We start from the raw sequence: 19,101 nt of genomic DNA, 5'->3' as shown, positions 1-19,101 counted from the left end.
TGATGTGCTGGGATTTCATTTTTAATAGGAGAAGAGATGACTAAAGTAACTCTTTAAATCCTTGTTGTCTTCAACAGGAGTGGCAAGAATTACAGCAAAGTATACAGCGAAAGGAGCGGGCCCTTCTGGAAACCAAATCAAAGATAACACATCCTGTTTACAGTCTTTACTTTCCTGAGGTCAGCAATAGTGAACTTTATTAGAGCTGTGACAAATGGGAAGTAATACAACCAAAGTATATAACTTAATAGGTTAGCATTTGTATACTGTTTTAAAGTTAAAATTCTAATTTTTAAAATTGCTAATTTATACAGAGCAAAATTGCTGATTTGCTTGAGACTTGTCTTTTTAAAAAAAAAAAAAAAAAAAAAGTTACTTCCAGTATAACTTTTTTTTGAAAACTGAATTTTTCACTGGATTCGCAAACTTCAATGTGTGAACTGTCAAGTCCTTGTTGAGCAGAAATGATCTAAAACTTCCACAATCAACTTTTGTTCTCCTTCAGCTGAGCTGTTGCATATAAGTTGGTCACAGAATCATATCTGTCAAAGTCTGCTGCAGAAAGCTCTTCTTGGATGGTGACTTATACCCCTTTTCTCATTCCCCATTCTCTCTATGGAGTGGTATAGCAGAGCAGCAGTTCTGCTATCGTTAAGGTTGATAGTCACTTACAGTTTGAAAGATGACTATCCTAAATAGTCTAAAATCCCTATGCTGCCTCAGATTATGTAGAAATTTACTGTGCATTATGGGAGTATAGGGTAGCATTAGTGGTCCAATTTGGCATATTTGAGCAACAGGGTCCCTAAGATAAAGTCACCTTAAAGTTAGATGTTTACAACAATTTCCTGGCGATTCTAAAGGGGTTTTGTTTTGTACATGTGAGGCTGATTGACTGTAAACCTCCCCAAACTGATCTCACCTGCTCAGAATTGACCTCAGTTAGTGTGTGGCCCTCACTGCTTCTTTTGGGACGCAATGGTTCGGAAGTTATTGAAGGTTAAATTTAGACAGGTCAGCTGGAGCCATACTGACAAGCCAAAGAGTGAAACATGCATGTGTAGCAAGACTAGAGCTTGTTGCAAGCTGGAGGGTTTTCAGTCAGCCTTTGTTCACTCTAACTGGGTAGCTCAAGATGACATGCTGAGCATCTACCTAAGCAACATGCATGTACTATGAGCTTAGGCCTTACCATTGGCAGTTCTGAGAGAATCTGTGTTGTGCACATTAGTTCTCTGTCTTCAGTCTGAAGTGGCTCCTTCTGGAAGTTTTGCCCGAAGACTAAAGTTTCTGGGTTAAGAGCCAATATTTTAAAGTGCTCTAAAATCCACAGGGAGTCTGATTTAGAAGTATTGTGAAAGCAATTAGCATTAATTAATTAGAAGGAAAATGAAAGATACTAGTAAGAAGTTAAGGTAGTGTAATCATGACTCATGCTCCTTGCCTGTTTCCTGAACAATGGGACTGAATGTGATTAGAGGAAGCAAGTCACTGAGTCATCTGGTCAAGGAGTTAACTGTAACACAACCCCCCTAACGTGCTCATAACATTTTCAGATTCTCAACTTTTTCGGTGCAGAGCTAGGGAATATGGGGGGTGGGGTGGTGGAGCAGTGAGGGAGGTATCAGAGCAGTGCAGGCGACGGAAGTGGGGTTGACATGGTGCAGTGTCTGCCTCTTTGCCACTTAGGGCTGTGCTCTGGCACAACTCCTGAGGGCCCAGCACACCCCAAGGCAAAACCTTATTAGTGTAAGGGATCATCCAAACACTGTTTTTGAAAACTCAGTTTCAGTGAGTAGAATTTGAACAAAGAACTGGGTTTCCAAAAATGTAACTTTCTATGATTCCTTAACAAATAAGGGATCATCATCAAAGGGACCATTTGGTTTTAAGGAACTCGAAAGTGTGGACACAGCAGAACCATAAGATGGGAAATTGGGTATTGTTGGGTTAAAAGCACTCTCCCTGCCAGTTACTAAGCTTAGCTGATTTTAAAGCTTTTAATAAGAAAAATTTAGGACAATTAAGCATAAAGCAGTTAGATGAGGATAGCATAAAGATCAGTTATCCAGTCCCGGGGCGTAGGTAGGCTTTCTGTCATCATTAGATCCATGCTGGTCCAGTCTGGTGTAAGTCCTGTGTTGCTCCACCCCCATTTATTAACCGCACACCATTTATACATTGTCTCGTAACATTGCACAGGTTCAAATTATCAAAACTACCTCAATTATAAACATTTCATTTAAAATCTATTTTTAATACCTTTTTACTTATTCTGCTAAAACTCCAATTGATCCCTCATATCTATTTTTTTTAAGCATTGTTTCCATGTATTCATTATTTCTTACAACAGTTATCTTGTTGTTTATTTGCTTTTTATGGCCTTGGAGTTGCTGATTAGTTCTGCCCAGTCAGTGTTTATCCTCCCTACTCTGTCTTGCTAGTAAATTACACATTGTATGGTTCGCTTCATCCTGTTATCCACACATATCAAGAATCTGCTGCAGATAAGACACAAAACAACTTTTTCATTTTTTTCCAACCTTTGAAAGCTGTGTCAAGAAGTCACATACAGAAAGCAGAATAATTCTCTTTTACGCTTTCTTTTAACACTATTAAATATATATATACTTCTCTAATGTTTAATATACATTTGTCTAACACAGTTCATTATACATTTCTTTATAGCACCTTCTCCTCCTGTGACATACGTGGAGGGGAAAGAAATGGAGCCATCTGCACCCTCTTCCACTCCCACCATACTCCCCTACAGATACACCCCTCCCGCCCCGCATCACCCAACAATTCCCATTCCATCAGTGGCTCCCCTTCCCTGTACTGCTTCCTGATCAGTGGAAGGAACCCAGAACTCCCCTTGATCCTCTTGCTGCCCCCATCAGTGGGGAAGGAACTTCAGGGTCACCTTTCCCCCTCAATGCTGCTGCTTCTAGGGGGGAAATGGAGGTCAGAGCAGTGCAGGATAGTGTGGGGAGGAAAGGAACATGGTCAGAGTTGTACAGTGTAGGATGTAGGGGGACTTCAGTTCTGCCTCCCACTTCCATGTGTCCGAACCATTACTGTCCACTCTTTAAAATATACCCCCACTGACTCCATGTCAGTGGCTGCACTGTTCCTTTATCTTCTGCCCAGCTCCTCAACCTTTGGGGCCCCTGTCGATGCCCACTCCTCCATTGCTGGGGAGGGAGGACTGGGCTGTCTGGGTTGGCAGAGAGATGAGATGATTCATGGGCATTGAAATCACTAACATGCAGACAATGTCTTCTGTGTCCTATATAATCATTTCCAAGGAGCCAGCAGCAGTGGAATGGGGGAGAACTGAGCTTTAAAACATAGGGATACTGAGAAGTTATTTTAAATAAAAATAGGAAATTAACTGCCCAAAATGTTTAATTCAGACTTAAGGTTGTCCAGTGATGCCTAGTGCCGTTTCAGAACATCAAGTTACCAACGCTCAAATCTCTGAAAACTAGCAAATGAAGAATAACAATACACATTACCTCCATAACACAACCTTAACTCTGCCCTCTTCAGGTGATGCCCCAACACATCCATAACACATATTAGTACCCTACTCTTACAATTACTACAAATAGTGTGGATACAGACTGCACTGGATACTGAGCACAAAACAAAACTTGTGTTAGAGCAAGGCGTAGTGAACAGGAGCTGTATAAACTCAAATCCTGAGCCTGCACAAATCACCCCAAAGTTGCTAAATGTTACCACCCCTTCACCATTCACAGGAAATCGCAGTCATGTATGCCATTGGACTGCTGAAAATCCCCATGATGAGAAGTCACTGCCACTGACTCACCTACAGAACAGAACATTGGCATACTTGATCCCTTGAGGTACACATGCACCTCTCCTCATATCACAGTTACAAGTCTTCCAACTCCAACTAATCCATCTAACACCGTGAATGTAGCTGGAGTGTGTGCAGATAAATGCTGCAAATCAAATCTGAAGTTTAGTGCAAACAATGACACCTCATAGTCCTTCATGTGCTACTTCTGGTACTACCTTTACTGAACAATTCCCAGTTGTTATTGCCAGCTCAAGGGGAAGAGTTCAGGTTACACTGTGGGGATGGCATATATTTTAACTCTGTATTTCCTGGTTTTCAGAGGTTTGAGCGTGACTGAACGCAACATTCTAAAAGGTCATGAGTCAGCACTGAGCAAACTTAACTCTGCTTTAACAAACTTCTTGGGCAGCTAATTAATTTTGTTTGCCAGGGCTGTATCTTCACTTTATACATATTCCTAAATAAATAAATCTCTTCTGTTCCCTCAATCATAGATCCAAGAACTGCACAGATTGTGGCTTTGACATTTTTAGGTAGAATTATGCCCCAGTATTCCAGCTCCATGAACATACTGGTTCCCTGGCATGCCTGCACTTGTACCCATCTGTTAAAAGGCATTTTGCCCACTGCATAGTAGCCTGCCAGGTTCAAGTAGGCATACACTGTCGAGTCCAACCAATAATCAGTTTGGAAAGAATAGGAAGGTGACACCTCTCCTGCAAGATTATCCCTCTGTGACAAACAATACCAAATTAGGATTGCATGTTTAATTACAAGGAGTTGTATCTGTTGACCCCTGTGAAAGTTATAGCAATGAATGGCTCCTGATTTTTTTTCCTGTTACCATTATTGTCAAAAATTGTTTTTAACACCAACTTTGTGGCATAATCCATGCCCTAACAACTGTATCTATTGCTCAACTGTATGTTGGAATGTAAGGGAAAGAGGTACAACATGTAAAAGGTCAGGATGGTAATTGGCCACCTCCATAAATATTTGAACACAGTATTATAATGCAATACTTAAAATATTCATTGGAGCAGAGATTGGAATCCAACTCTTGCCGCCCACAGGTGAGTGCCCTAAGCCTATAGAGTCATTCTCGCTCTTTCTGGACCATTGTATATAAAGTATTTCCTACAAGGTAGAACAGCTTCAACAGGAGTTACTGAGAATGAGCCATCCCTAGAATACCCCATATCTCAGTGGTTAGGGTACTTTCCTGGGAGGTGGGAGACCCAAGTTCAAGTCCCTGTTCCGTGTCAAATAGAGTGGGCATTTGAACGTGGGAGTTCTGCATCCCAGAAGAGCTTTCTAACCACTGGGCTATTGGTCATAAGGGGGGACCTCCCCCTTCTCCTGTGTTTTGTGAATGGTGCTGAAGTCCCTTGTCAATCTAGCCTGAAAAATCAAAACATTTCATTTAATAAATGTCAAAATGAACCATTTTGATATTTCCTGACTTTTTTTCTCGACTGAAAACAGCTAATCAAAATTGACACAAATTCTCAAAATATTTTGGTTGACCCAAATCTGCATTTGTCAATGAAGAATTTTGGCTGAAAATTTTTGCCCATCTCTACTGTGTTTCTCATAATTCATAGTGCGTACTTGGCTCGCACTTTAGTTATCCATTGCTGCATAGCTGCTACTGACTCTCATACACTTAAATGCAAATTTCTTCTACATAGGATCCTTCTTCCCTATGGAAAATTATTTAAAAATAGTAATCTTATCTTGAATTTTAATTATTAAAATTAAAAATCAATCTGTCCTCAATATCCACATGTGACAACAAGCACATAGGAAACGTAATAAAAATTAGTATTTTTTAAACTTATAGCAACAATTTAAACCTTTAAAAATCAGTTTTATGGATAAGTTCCTGCATGTCCTGTCTTCAGTGACTGGCCCATTAAACACACAAAGCTGTGCTACTACCGAGTGGAGATGCAGGCGCTTTCCCACTGATTGATATACTGTAAAAATGGAAAATTAATATGTCAAGTTAATTTCACATTCCCCTCACCTTGAGCTGATCAATGCAAAATAGATTTTGTGCTAATCAGCCTTAGTGTTCAGTAGTGTGATAGGAATCCAGGATTTCTATTGGTGGTAGTAAATAGGTTCTGCTATTTATCCCATGTGTGTATTTTAGTGGGATTTCTGTGATTTACTAGTCTTAAATTAGTCACTTTAAAAAGTAAAAGATGATAACTTGTAATCGACTGTAATTTTGTAACTTAAATTGCAATTTAATTAATTGATTACTGTGCAATCCTGTAGGCTTCTGAAATATTTGCAAGCAAAAAATGTAGGTAAAATACTACTAAGTTGGGGTTGAAAGTATTTCAGTGAAGTCCAGACATCATTTCACATTCTACACATCATAAATAAAAAATGTCTCCCACCTATGGAGGTAGTCAAGTGTTGCTAGAGGTTCCAAGCCTAAGCCCTGCCCTTCAGCGTGGACCACCAGAAAAGTTCCTTCAAAGCTGTAGAAACACTCCAGCAACCATTTATTAGCATTGAAACAACTTTCATGTAACGTATTAATTAACCATAAGGCAACAATATGTCTAAGTCTCCCTCTAGAGAGAGATTTCAATTTGTTGCGTATAGTATTGCGACTGTTTACCAGACCACCAGCCTGAGTTGAATGAGGAAAAAAGTTGCTTACAGAAACTGGCATTCTGGTTTCTCCCAACCATTTTGTTTTATAACCTAAACAAAGACTATATGCCTTCCCCTCTGTTTTCTCCAGTATAGTGCCTCTTGAGTGGGCTGCGTATGCTCCATGTTTACACTACAGCGGCATAGCTATGGTGCTGCAGCTGTGCCTCTGGAGCACCGAAGAGTAGACGCTTCCTGCATCAATGGAAGGGGTTTTTCCATCGATGTAGTTAATCCATCTCTCCAAGTGGTGGTGGCTAGGTTGCCAGAGGAATTCTTATCTACCCTAGAGGTTAAGTCAACCTAACTGTGGCACTCAGGGTGTGAAATTTTTAATAGCTCTGAGCGATGTAACTAGGTCAATGTAATTTTTAAGGGTAGACCAGGCATCAGTAACCGCTTCCTCTTCAATGTGCAGTATGTACTGTAAGTTTTTAACTCTTACAAGGCAGTTTATTCTTAATTTATTACAGTGCAGATATAAATATATTATGGTATACCAGGCCTTATAAAATGTTACCTCTACTTTCTAGTCTTTCATATTGTTTTTTAACAGGAAAAACAAGAATGGTGGTGGCTGTATATTGCAGATCGGAAGGATCAGACATTAGTATCTATGCCATATCATGTGTGTACACTAAAAGATAGAGAAGAGGTAACGTATTTGTAGATTTGAGTATCAAACACTTAATTTTAAATATTTATAAAATACTTTGAAGTGATTTACGTGAAATATTAGTATAATTACATAGCATATTCTGAACTGTAATGCTGTGTTTCCATAATCTTTTTTTCTTAGGTAGAGAGAGACTAGATATAGTTTGTCTTCATCTGACTGATAAAAGTAGACCAGGATCTTATATTACTGTAAAACTTTGTGGAGGGGAATAACTTTTGAGCAGTTTTATTCTGGCTTCTTCTCTTTCCAAAACTGAGGTTGAAAAAGGAGAGTTTGACAAGGAGGAACTGTGATTGATTCTGGCATGAAAAGTTGATGGGCCAGCAGGATTCATGTGCATAGATAGTTTTTGAATACAACTGTTTAACTGTAGGACAGCTAATATTGATAACTTCTCTGTAAAACAGAGATTTTGTGAATTAGTAACCTCAGCAGGTGGTGTTGGATGTTGATATTCCATAATGTTATATTATTGTTATACTTCTGTAGAAAAATTAAAAGTTGGAATATTCTTCTTGGAAGGCTATAGTGTTCTAAAATAAAACTGTTACATGAAAAGAATCGTGTAAGACAAATTACTTACTTTCATCTGGGTGGTTTTTGATATCACACAGCATGGGGGGAGGTTTAGTGTGTTAGGGCTGACCTGATTTCCAAGGTCAGAAAAGGGCATGTGAATGTTCTGTTACTTTGTTATACTACATTGGTTAATCTAGCAATGATTTAAGTCATTATAAAGTATTTCTGAAAATGATGTGTTTTGCTTTTTTTATTGCTTACATCAGTTCATCCTACAGATTTCACAGAACTTTGTTTTTTCAACTAGATTTTATTTATTATTGGAAATAAAACTTAGATGAGATTTTTCAGGTTTGTTTGCCCATACTACCAAAGGCAAAGCTAGATAATAAGTGCAAAAATCATCCAAGTTAAGCAGTTATATGCAGTTCAGCTCCCCCTGTGTTTACTTTTAGCACTTTACCTTTTTTGTTTTTCTGGGACTTCTGAGCAAATTCCCACTGCCACAGAAATATCTACTTGTCGTTGCAATTATTGATAGTTGCTTTTTAGTTGTTAAAAGTAGAATTGTAAAATTTCTTTCATCACTTGAAATTGCATTAATTCCTCCCTATTAACATCCTATTGAACGTTTAATCCTTTCACTCTGCATACAAGAAATAAGTGCTGCATTTTTACTTAACTATATTGCTAATTAAACTGCAGTATGATATAGCAATAGTGATAAGGTACATGAAATACTTTCCACAGACTAGCTATTAATCTCTAATTTTACTATCCTTTTTTATCTTCAGAAGTACAAAATAACTTTTTTTCTAAAACTTAAAAAAAAAAATTGGGTCATTTTTCCAGGACAACAAATAGTAAAAATGTGATGTAGTGATCAAATTAATCCTTTGCTCCAGCTATTGTGTTTAGATATCCCCTCTCTTTGGTACCTATTTGTGGCTATTAGCACGTATCTCATGCATGTATTTTACTATGCTGTGGCTTGTGGACAAAGTAGCACCCTTAAGTAACTTAACTAAAAATCAATCACTATTATTTTGTGATGTGTACTGCATGTTAAAGTACAGAAGCCAGTTATAAGTTGTTCACACACATCCTTCGAAGGTCTGCTCAGAATAAAAAAACATGTGGAATTAATTGTGTTTTCTAGGTAGAACTGAAGTTTCCTGCACCAGGCAAACCTGGAAACTACCAGTACACGGTTTATTTAAGATCAGATTCGTTTATGGGTTTGGACCAGGTTAAACCATTAAAGGTGATGTTTTAACACTAGTAGATTTCTTGCTGTAAATCACCTAGTACTGATGTTAATGTGCACATAGCCAGGCAGAAGTGAGGCAGCATGAAAACACGGTCTTTCAGGTTTAGATTCAACAGTTCTAAGACTTAAGATTTCAAATCTGAACAATCCTTTAGTGTAAATTACTTGCCTGATATAGGAATGCTAATATAGACTCTCTTTCGCATTTAAAACAACATTATGAATCACACTCAGTTTTTTCAGGAAATACCAGGCATATGTCACAAACAGCAATTTCATTTTATTAAAAAGAACAAGGAGTACTTGTGGCACCTTAGAGACTAACAAATTTATTTGTGCATAAGCTTTCGTGGGCTAAAACCCACTTCATCAGATGCATGCAGTGGAAACTACAGTAGGAAGAGAGATATCTACACAGAGAACATGGAAAAAATGGGTGTTGCCATACCAACTCTAATGAGACTAATCAATTAAGGTGGGCTGTTATCAGCAGGAAAAAAAAAACTTTTGTAGTGATAATCAGGATGGCCCATTTCAAACAGTTGACAAGAAGGTGTGAGTAACAGTAGGGGAAAAATTAGCATGGGGAAATAGTTTTTACTTTGTGTAATGACCCATCCACTCCCAGTCTTTATTCAAGCCTAATTTAATGGTGTCCAATTTGCAAATTAATTCCAGTTCTGCAGTTTCTTGTTGGAGTCTGTTTTTGAAGTTTTTTGTTGGAGAGTTGCAACTTTTAGGTCTGTAATTGAGTGACCAGGGAGGTTGAAGTGTTCTCCGACTGGTTTTTGAATGTTGTAATTCTTGACGTCTGATTTGTGTCCATTTATTCTTTTGCATAGAGACTGTCCAGTTTGGCCAATATACATGGCAGAGGGGCATTGTTGGCACATGATGGCATATATCACATTGGTAGATGTGCAGGTGAACAAGCCTCTGATAGTGTGGCTGATGTGATTAGGTCCTATGATGGTGTCCCTTGAATAGATATGTGGACAGAGTTGGCAACGGGCTTTGTTGCAAGGATAGGTTCCTGGGTTAGTGGTTTTTGTTGTGTGGTGTGTGGTTGCTGGTGAGTATTTGCTTCAGGTTGGGGGGCTGTCTGTAAGCGAGGACTGGCCTGTCTCCCAAGATCTGGGAGAGTGAGGGATCGTCCTTCAGGATAGGTTGTAGATCCTTGATGATGCGCTGGAGAGGTTTTAGTTGGGGGCTGAAGGTGACGGCTAGTGGCGTTCTGTTACTTTCTTTGTTGGGTCTGTCCTGGAGTAGGTGACTTCTGGTACTCTTCTGGCTGTGTCAATCTGTTTCTTCACTTCAGCAGGTGGGTATTGTAGTTTTAAGAATGCTTGATAGAGATCTTGTAGGCGTTTGTCTCTGTCTGAGGGATTGGAGCAAATGCGGTTGTATCTTAGAGCTTGGATGTAGACAATGGATCGTGTGATGTTGTCTGGATGAAAGCTGGAGGCATGTAGGTAAATACAGCGGTCAGTAGGTTTCCGGTATAGGGTGGTGTTTATGTGACCATCGCTTATTAGCACTGTAGTGTCCAGGAAGGTGGATTTCTTGTGTGGATTGATCCAGGCTAAGGTTGATGGTGGGATGGAAATTGTTGAAATCATAGTGGAATTCCTCAAGGGCTTCTTTTCCATGGATCCAGATGATGATGTCATCAATGTAGCGCAAGTAGAGTAGGGGCGTAAGGGGACGAGAGCTGAGGAAGCGTTGTTCTAAGTCAGCCATAAAAATGTTGGGGCCATGCGGGTACCCATAGCAGTGCCGCTGACTTGAAGGTATACATTGTCCCCAAATGTGAAATAGTTGTGGGTGAGGACAAAGTCAAAGTTCAGCCACCAGGTTTGCCGTGACATTATTGGGGATACTGTTCCTGATGGCTTGTAGTCCATCTTTGTGTGGAATGTTGGTGTAGAGCAGTGGTCTCAAACTTTTGTACTGGTGACCCCTTTCACATCGCAAGCCTCTGAGTGCGACCCCCTTAATAAATTAAAAACACTTTTTTATATATTTAACACCATTAAAAATGCTGGAGGCAAAGCAGGGTTGGGGTGGAGGCTGACAGCTCGCGACCCCCCAGGAAATAACCTCACGACCCCCTGAGGGGTCCTGACCCCCAGTTTGAGAACCCCTGATGTAGAGAGCTTCTACATCCATAGTGGCCAGGATGGTGTTTTCTGGAAGATCACCATTCCCCTACTGTTACTCACACCTTCTTGTCAGCTGTTTGAAATGGGCCATCCTGATTATCACTATAAAAGTTTTTTTTTCTCCTGCTGCTAACAGCCCACCTTAATTGATTAGTCTCGTTAGAGTTGGTATGGCAACACCCATTTTTTCATGTTCTCTGTGTGTGTGTGTGTGTGTGTGTGTGTGTGTGTGTGATATATATTTTTCCACTGCATGTATCTGATGAAGTGGATTTTAGCCCACAAAAGCTTATGCCCAAATAAATTTGTTAGTTTCTAAAGTGCCACAAGTACTCCTCATTCTTTTTGCTGATACAGACTAACACGGCTACCACCCTGAAACCTGTTCATTTTATTAGTCACCCAGTGTCAGATAAGTTTGTATATGTATTTAAATATACAGGTGTGCTTTTGTCGTTGGGGATTTCCCCCACAATTCAGATAGTAAAGAATATTCTTTTTCAAAATGTAGACACACAAAATCAATGAGAAATTCTAACACACTGCACTCCCCAAAACCAACTTGTTTACAATTTTATGTGGTATAAGAAGCAGACGATCATTTTTCATGCTTTTCTGATTGGTATTTGTTGTGTCTCATTCAATCACCTTTTTTCTTCTTTCTCTCTCTCTCTCTCTGCCCAACCACTCTGTGCAGCTGGAAGTTCATGAAGCTAAACCAGTGCCAGAAAATCATCCACAATGGGATACAGCAATAGAGGATGATGAGGATCAGGAAGACAGCGAGGGCTTTGAAGATAGCTTTGAGGAAGAAGAGGAGGAGGAAGAGGATGATGATTAAACAGTGCTATTAATTAACTACAACATTTGCACACACTGCAAACTTTTGGTCTGACTGTGGAACTGTACAATAAACAAGAAACACAGTGCAAAAGCATTGAGAAGCCTGAGTTTAGTTTCTCTTTACCAAATGTGAGTGCATTATGTAACTTCTCAGTGAAGGTCAAACAAATGTTATGATTGGTACAACGTGGAAGATGCTTATGGCTTGCTACAGCCATTAAATGCAGGATGGTGCATTTATTTCAATTGAAAATAAAATCTTTTTTATTATAAATGTCCAAAAGCGTGGGCTATGTATTGTCTGATCAATTTAGGGTCCAATAAAATAAAAGGTACTGTTAGCTAGGAGCAATCTTTAAATCAATTTTTCTGCATTAGGAATTTATTTTGGAAAATGTTTAGGTATGATTTACATCTCAAGTCTCTGTTGATTGAAACTACATCTGCTCAAGTTTCAATCTTTGTAAATTCTGTGATACTTATTTGATATTTTGCAGTGATACAGCTCAAATCATAGCTTTAAATTTTCTGTTTTTCTTATCTTGGTCATCACAAGTTGGCATCGTACCCCTGGGCACATTTCATGTAGTCTTGGGGGCTGCCTTTTATGACTCTACTGCCTTTTCTTCATTGCCCAGAATTATCATGCAGATTATGAACACTTCTTGACAAGGTCAGAAGATGTTATTAAATTAATGGCTTAAAACATTTTTAAGCCTGTACTTCAGCAGATCAGTGCAGGATCTGATTCTTTTGATAAACTATGTCTAAAAATGAGTGTGGAACCATACGTTACACAAAGTTGGTAGCTTATATGTAATACCTTTTGTAAAAGGTTCACTCTGAAAGTTGAAATACATTCTTAATTCTTATCTACCTGACACTGTCGGAAAACTTTTAAGGAAAAAATAGTGTGCAAAGGAGGCATGTTTTGTATCAGTTTTGAATTCCTAACAATAAACTGGACAAAATTTGATGACTCTTTGCATTTGTAATAGTGTGCATCCCTTTCTTTTTTATCCCTGCCACAGGGCTGAATGGGGTCAGTAACATGGAGACACACTCTTATTTTCCAAGCAAATATTTACTTAAGGGGTGGGGCACCCTGCATGGCTGCTAAGGTAGCAGGTATTTCTGCGCAGCTCAAGCAGAGTGCTTATAGTTTTCCCACCCCAATATAACCAGTAAAGGTACTCTGTATAAATATGATTACAAATGTCAATCATGTAAAAAGAGATGTATTTCCATGACTAAGTGTTGAAGAACTACAAGACTGCAGTACCATAATACAGATTGTGACAAATACAAGTTTGTCCTACAGGGAAATTTCCACCCTACGGAAGCCACCCAAAGGCCAAAATAGCTGCTCGCTAATTTGTGATCTGGTTGATTAAAAAGGGTTATTTTAAATGCAAATTTACATTGATATATTCTTTGTAAAATTTAAAAATCCTAAATGTGAATATAGTATCTCTTCTGGAGTATAGCACTTCATGAAGAAAAACAGTCATTTGCTTATGTAGCAGCAGCAGTGTGGTAGCTGCTTAACAGATAAGTATGAAGATTGGACTCCTGTGTGAAAGCCTGTTTCAGTTTAAATGGCTTGTCACCTTTTAACACCAGTGGTGAGCATTCCTTTGTACTTTGTAGTTTGTATGGTTTGGGATTAATTTTATTGTCTACTGCATTATGCAAATAGGTGCTGCAGTAATTATTTCCCAGAGAATTCCAGTAATTTGAACTGTGAAACAGACATTCCACTGTTGAAAGAAATGGGAGGAGAGGAATCAGACCTACCATATCAAATAAGCAAAATAAAAATGTTAAACTTTAATTTAGTTATGTTAACTGCACCTGGAAAAACAATTTACTGTAACTTTTTTCATTGTGCTTAAAAAGCAGGAGGTGGTTTGGAGCATCTGGGATAGGTGATATATTCCTTTATGCTAATATTTAGGCACTTAATTTCCTGACATTGGGAACTACGAGGTGCTTAGCACTTCTGAAAATCACTTCCCTACTTTTAAAAAACTTGAGTTTATTATCTTCCAAGGCCTAACACACAGAGAAGAAAAGATTGCATTAAGAGAAAATAAATCATTAAACTCTGATCCAACCACCAAGCATATTTACTTAAAGTTGATAATATGGAAGCATTGGGAGTACTTGGAAAATTAGAACCTACAAACCAGGTTGAATTCTGTATTTATAAAAGAAAAGTCAAATACCTAAAACTGTCTTTGAGTAAAAGATAGGTCTAAATGTATCTACGTTGAATGAAGATAACTTGATAACTAATGCCAAGAAAACAAGCAATGGTCAAAATGGTCACTTCACAGTGTGAAGCAGAAATACAGATATTTAAGGAGATGATAGATTTGGAATATGTTGCCAAATAGATTATCTAGACTCAATAAGTTTTTCAGGCAACTGCAGAAAAATGACACCAGGAAGAAGCATAAAATAGCATTTGAGCAGTTAAAAACACTGATCACCAATCCATGTTTTTATAAAAAACACTATTCTATCAGTTGCATTGTCACTAGTTGATCCATCTAAAGCAATGTGGGCCTGATACCATGCTCGCTGAAGTAGAAAGACACCTCAGTTGTTTTCAATTGGTTTTGAATCAAGCCATGTGTGCATTTTTAGTGAAATGCCAAAAAAGGTACAAAAGCTACACCCAAATTTGATACGGGCAATAAATAACCTTTTGTCTAAACAAGGCAACAAGTGCCATCCTTTATAAAATTGTACAGGAGTGAGAAGTGGTGGGAAGTGTGTGTTCATTGTAACATGCACCTTGCTGGTGCATTAGAGGCAGTAGGCATGAAATTCATTTCATCCTCATAAACCGTGACTCAATGGACTTTATGCAGTTGAAGAACAAGGGGTTGGAGAAGTGGAATCCCCCTGCTGCTACAGTCAACCTGGTACTAGGATGCTTTAGGTTATTCCTATGTCACTTGTGCAGTTACTTACTGCATACAAGGAAAAACGGATCTTTTGGCCCCTCCCGTGGGCTGGCACAGATGCACCTTTATCTCCCTCCTGCACACAGGAATTGCAGATCTCCTCCCACCTTGTAGGGTTGTTCCACTGGCAGCCTTCCTGGGCATCTCCACTGGAGGATTAAGTGGTGAACAACTTGCACTGGCACTTTGCACTAGGGTGTATTTCACCATGGAATATCACAGCATGCAGTGACCAAATACAAACAAAATGAGTTCTTTGAGTGCTTGCTTATGTAGATTCCATTCTAGGTGTGCAAGTGCCCACGTGCGCGGTCGTTGGAGATTTTTGCCTTAGTGGTATCCGTAGGGCCGGCTGTGGCGCCCCCTTGAGTGCCGTGCTCATGGGTCAGTATATCAGGCGCCGACCACCGTATGCCCTCTCAGTTCCTTCTTACCCCCTGTGGTGGTTAGTCGGAGTGCCTTGTCTTGCATAGCAAGGGCTAATGGATTCATCTCTGACTTTGAGCCTTAGGGCCTTGTAAATAGTTTGTTTATGGTAGTTAGTGTAAAGTAGTTAAGTGTAATTACAAGTTAGAGTCCCAGCAGGGACTTCACTGGTCTCCAGGATTTAAGCCCTGTATGGACTGTAACAGGCTTATGCCTGTAAGTGACCCCCACAGCAGCTTCCTCAAATGCTTGGGGGAATCGCATGTGAAGGATAAGTGTCAGATTTGTAAAAATTTTCAACCCAGGACTCAGCCCGCAAACGAATATCCCGCTCTATTTTCATGGAGGCTGCCCTTTATCCAGCATCCGAGCCGTCCCACCAAGACTTGCCTAGTACCTCGGCCTTGGTGCGCAGCGTATCTCTGGCACTGGACTCTGCCTGGCACCATTCCCTGTCGCCAGTGCCCAAAAAGAAAACAAAGAAGCACGGCTCCCCAGCACCAAGCAAGAAGGGCCATGGGACTTCGGGCAAAGGATTCATTTGGGCCGCCTGGTCACTCTGGAGCCATGTATATGTGCCTCCCCAGTCGGGGCCCATAGCCCCTTAAAGGATCCACCACCGACTCCCGGGAGTAGTAGGGGACCCAAACTCTTGACGGCATCAACGCCTTCCCAAGCTCCCCCCGTGCCAAGAGAGCAGAGGCTTCTGCCCACGCTGCCGGCACCGCAGGAACGAGGGCAAGCCAGCCGCTAAGACCTCTCGGGGGCCAGTGGTGCGCTGCCATCCCCTGAGACAAGCACTCTCCATCTCTCCGCCACAGATCTCTGGAGTTGCAGCCCAGATCCTCGGTTACCAGAGTTGCGATTGCAGTCCCCGCCGTCTCGATGCAGATCACCTAAGGGGAGGCGCCGGTCCCCATACTACCAGCACTGTTCTCCCTCCCACCAGTTGTCCTCTCGGCGCAGATCTCGGTCGCCTGCACCGTGGGAGCGCTCCCTGTCACGACTGTGGTCCCCCCTGGCCCGGGCACTTGTCCCCTCGATACTGGCAGCAATCTCACTCCAGGCACCGCCTCTGGCAGCGACGGTCAGCAGGCAGATGCAGGCATCGACAGCCCCACCGTGGTCACTGGAAGGGGATTCCTTCAGCATGGAAGGGCGATTTAGCCCCTCGCCCAGACTCCACCGCCGTGATTGGGCTCCCAAGGCCACGTCGACAGCAATGGTGTTGCCTTGGCCACACGGTTAGTGGCCAGCACAGTAGCCTTATTGGAACGTGTGGGGTGTGTTGGTCATGACGATGCGCCCTTCGCACTGCTCATCCACTGCTGCCTCGGAGACACAGTTGGCGGCACTGGGCTCAGTGCATGAGTTGCGCTCGGAGGTCGGGGTAGAGGAGACTGTACCCACCCCTAAACCTACCTCCCCCATGAGGGACGATGCCCCGGGGCCTCCCCAGGTGGTACAGTCGTCGTCTTCATCCCCAGACAAGGCAGTTGCGGGATCCTCGAGGGCCAGCCCACCGGACAATTTTAAAGAACACCAGGCCCTGCTTTGATGGGTGGCTGAGAACTTGGGCCTAGAGGTGGAGGGGATGGCCGAGCAGGCAGACACCTTGTTCAATGTCCACTCAGCCTCTACCCCGGCATGTGTTGCACTAACCGTGCATGACAGGGTCCTGAAAATTGCCAAGGCAAACCCCGTCGTCCATGCCTCCCACCTCCAAAAGGGCCGAAAAAAGTACTTTGTCCCAGCCAAAGGATTCAAGTACCTTTATACCCACCCACCTCTGGGCTCGCTGCTTGGCTCTGTGGCCAACGAAAAAGACATGCAGGGGCACACCAGCTCAACTCTCAAAAATAAAGAGGCCAAAAGATTGGACCATTTGTGGAGAAAAATTTATTCCACATCCAGCCTGTAATTCTGGGTGGCGAACCATCAGGCCTCTTGGGCAGATACAATTTTAATTTATGGGACTCCCTCCATAAGTTCTCCCGCAAGGTTTGGCCCAAGAATTCAGCACCCAGGTAGAGGAAAGCACCACGGCGGCTAGGTGCTCCCTCCAAATGGCATGGGACTTGGCAGCCAGGGTGGTCGCGTCGGCAGTGGTTATGAGGCGCAGCTCCTGGCTTCAGACCGCCGGCGTTTCCCAAGAGCTGCAGACTTCGATCCAGGACCTCCCATTCAATGGGAACGGTCTCTTCTCCGAACAGATGGATGCGAGGTTGCGTGGGTTGAAGGACACTCGGGCCACCGTTCACTCGCTGGGCATGCTGCAGTCTACATGGAAGCCGTTCTGGCCGCTCCTGTCGCCAAGGCCTTGGCAGCTTCGTCAGGGGTCTGCAAGGCGAAGGGATAGAGACAAGAGTTTTAGTAATCGCTGCCCTTCCTCCTCCTGCACAGCCTGGCCTGGCGAAGCATCCCGGGGCCCAGAAGCGCCCATTTTGAAGGTGCGCTCGAGAGCAATGTCCCAGTCAATTTCCCAAATGCACCTTGTTCTTTCCTTGACTGTCTTTGTCCCTATCTTTCAGCCTGGTTGTGGGTCACCTCAGACTGCTGGGTGCTGGACATAGTATCTCAGGGCTATACCCTGCAATTTTTGGCTGCCCCTCCTTCTCACCCCCCCCCCTTCCTCTTCAGGGACCCTTCTCACGAGCAACTCCTTGTCCAAGAGGTCAAGAACCTCCTTCACTTGGGGGCGGTGGAGGAGGTCCCTCGGGACATGAAGGGAAAATAGTTCTATTCTTGCAACTTCCTAATCCTGAAAGCAAAGGGGGGCCTCAGACCCATTCTGGACCTGCATCGCCTCAACAAGTCTCTCAGAAAGTTGAAGTTTCTCATGGTCTCCCTGGATCTGGGAGACTGGTACACTGCCTTTGACTTAAAGTACGCTTATTTCCATATTCCCAGGTCACAGATGCTTCCTCTATTTCATAGTGGGCGGGTGCCATTTTCAATTCACGGCACTGCCCTTTGGCCTCTCATCGGTCCCAAGGGAGTTCACAAAATGTATGGCGCCAGTGGCTGCTTATCTGAGACGCCGAAGGGTCCAGGTCTTCCTGTATCTCAATGACTGGCTCATCAAGGACAGGTCTCAGGAGCAAGTGCAGAGGAGTCTCGATCTGGTGCGTTCCACCAGCTGCAACCTGGGCCTGTTAATAAACAAGAAAAAATCCACCTTAACGCCGGTCCAGGGAATAGAGTTCATCGGGGCAGTTCTCAGCTCCACGCGAGCCAGAGCCTTCCTTCCAGAGGTGCGTTTTCAGGCCATGTCGGACCTGATCTCCCATGTGAAGAACCATCCACTTGCCACGGTTCATACCTGCCTGCAGTTTTTGGGCCGCATGCACGTATGTGGTCTGTCATGCCGGGCTTCATCTCCGGCCTCTGTGAGCATGGCTGGCATTGGTCTACATCCCTAACAGGTAGTCAGGGTGCCAGACCACATCAGATCATCTCTGGATTGGTGATTGGACCCCAGGTCAGTGTTGGAGGGGGTCCCTTTTGTGACCCCGTCCCCATCGCTGACCCTGGTCTCCGATGCTTCAGACATAGGCTGCAGAGATCACCTGGGCAAGCTTGAGCACCCAGGGCCGCTGGTTGCGGGATGATTTGGCTCTCCATATTATTGTCAAGGAGCTCAGTGGTTCACCTGGCCTACCAGGCATTCTTGCCCCACCTGAAGGGCAAGGTGGTGCAGATCCTGACGGACAACACCGCCACAA

The 19,101-nt window shown here is 42.4% G+C and overlaps 1 protein-coding gene across 1 annotated transcript in view; it reads left to right on the top strand.

The window, feature by feature from the left end:
• Positions 1 to 12,197, top strand: part of SEC63 (SEC63 homolog, protein translocation regulator) — a 113,018-nt gene extending 100,821 nt beyond the window's left edge. Inside the window, exons 18-21 of the mRNA XM_065401045.1 lie at positions 78 to 179; positions 7,059 to 7,157; positions 8,860 to 8,964; positions 11,830 to 12,197. Coding sequence (XP_065257117.1) covers positions 78 to 179; positions 7,059 to 7,157; positions 8,860 to 8,964; positions 11,830 to 11,973 — 450 coding nt within the window. The 3' untranslated portion in view covers positions 11,974 to 12,197. The remainder of the gene's footprint in view (positions 1 to 77; positions 180 to 7,058; positions 7,158 to 8,859; positions 8,965 to 11,829) is intronic.
• The last annotated feature ends 6,904 nt before the right edge of the window (positions 12,198 to 19,101 follow it).

The sequence above is a fragment of the Emys orbicularis genome, chromosome 3 (assembly GCF_028017835.1).
Source record: "Emys orbicularis isolate rEmyOrb1 chromosome 3, rEmyOrb1.hap1, whole genome shotgun sequence".
Taxonomy (NCBI): domain Eukaryota; kingdom Metazoa; phylum Chordata; order Testudines; family Emydidae; genus Emys; species Emys orbicularis.
The sequence above is the reverse complement of the archived record's forward strand: the minus strand, read 5'-3'. Positions and strand labels throughout refer to the sequence as shown.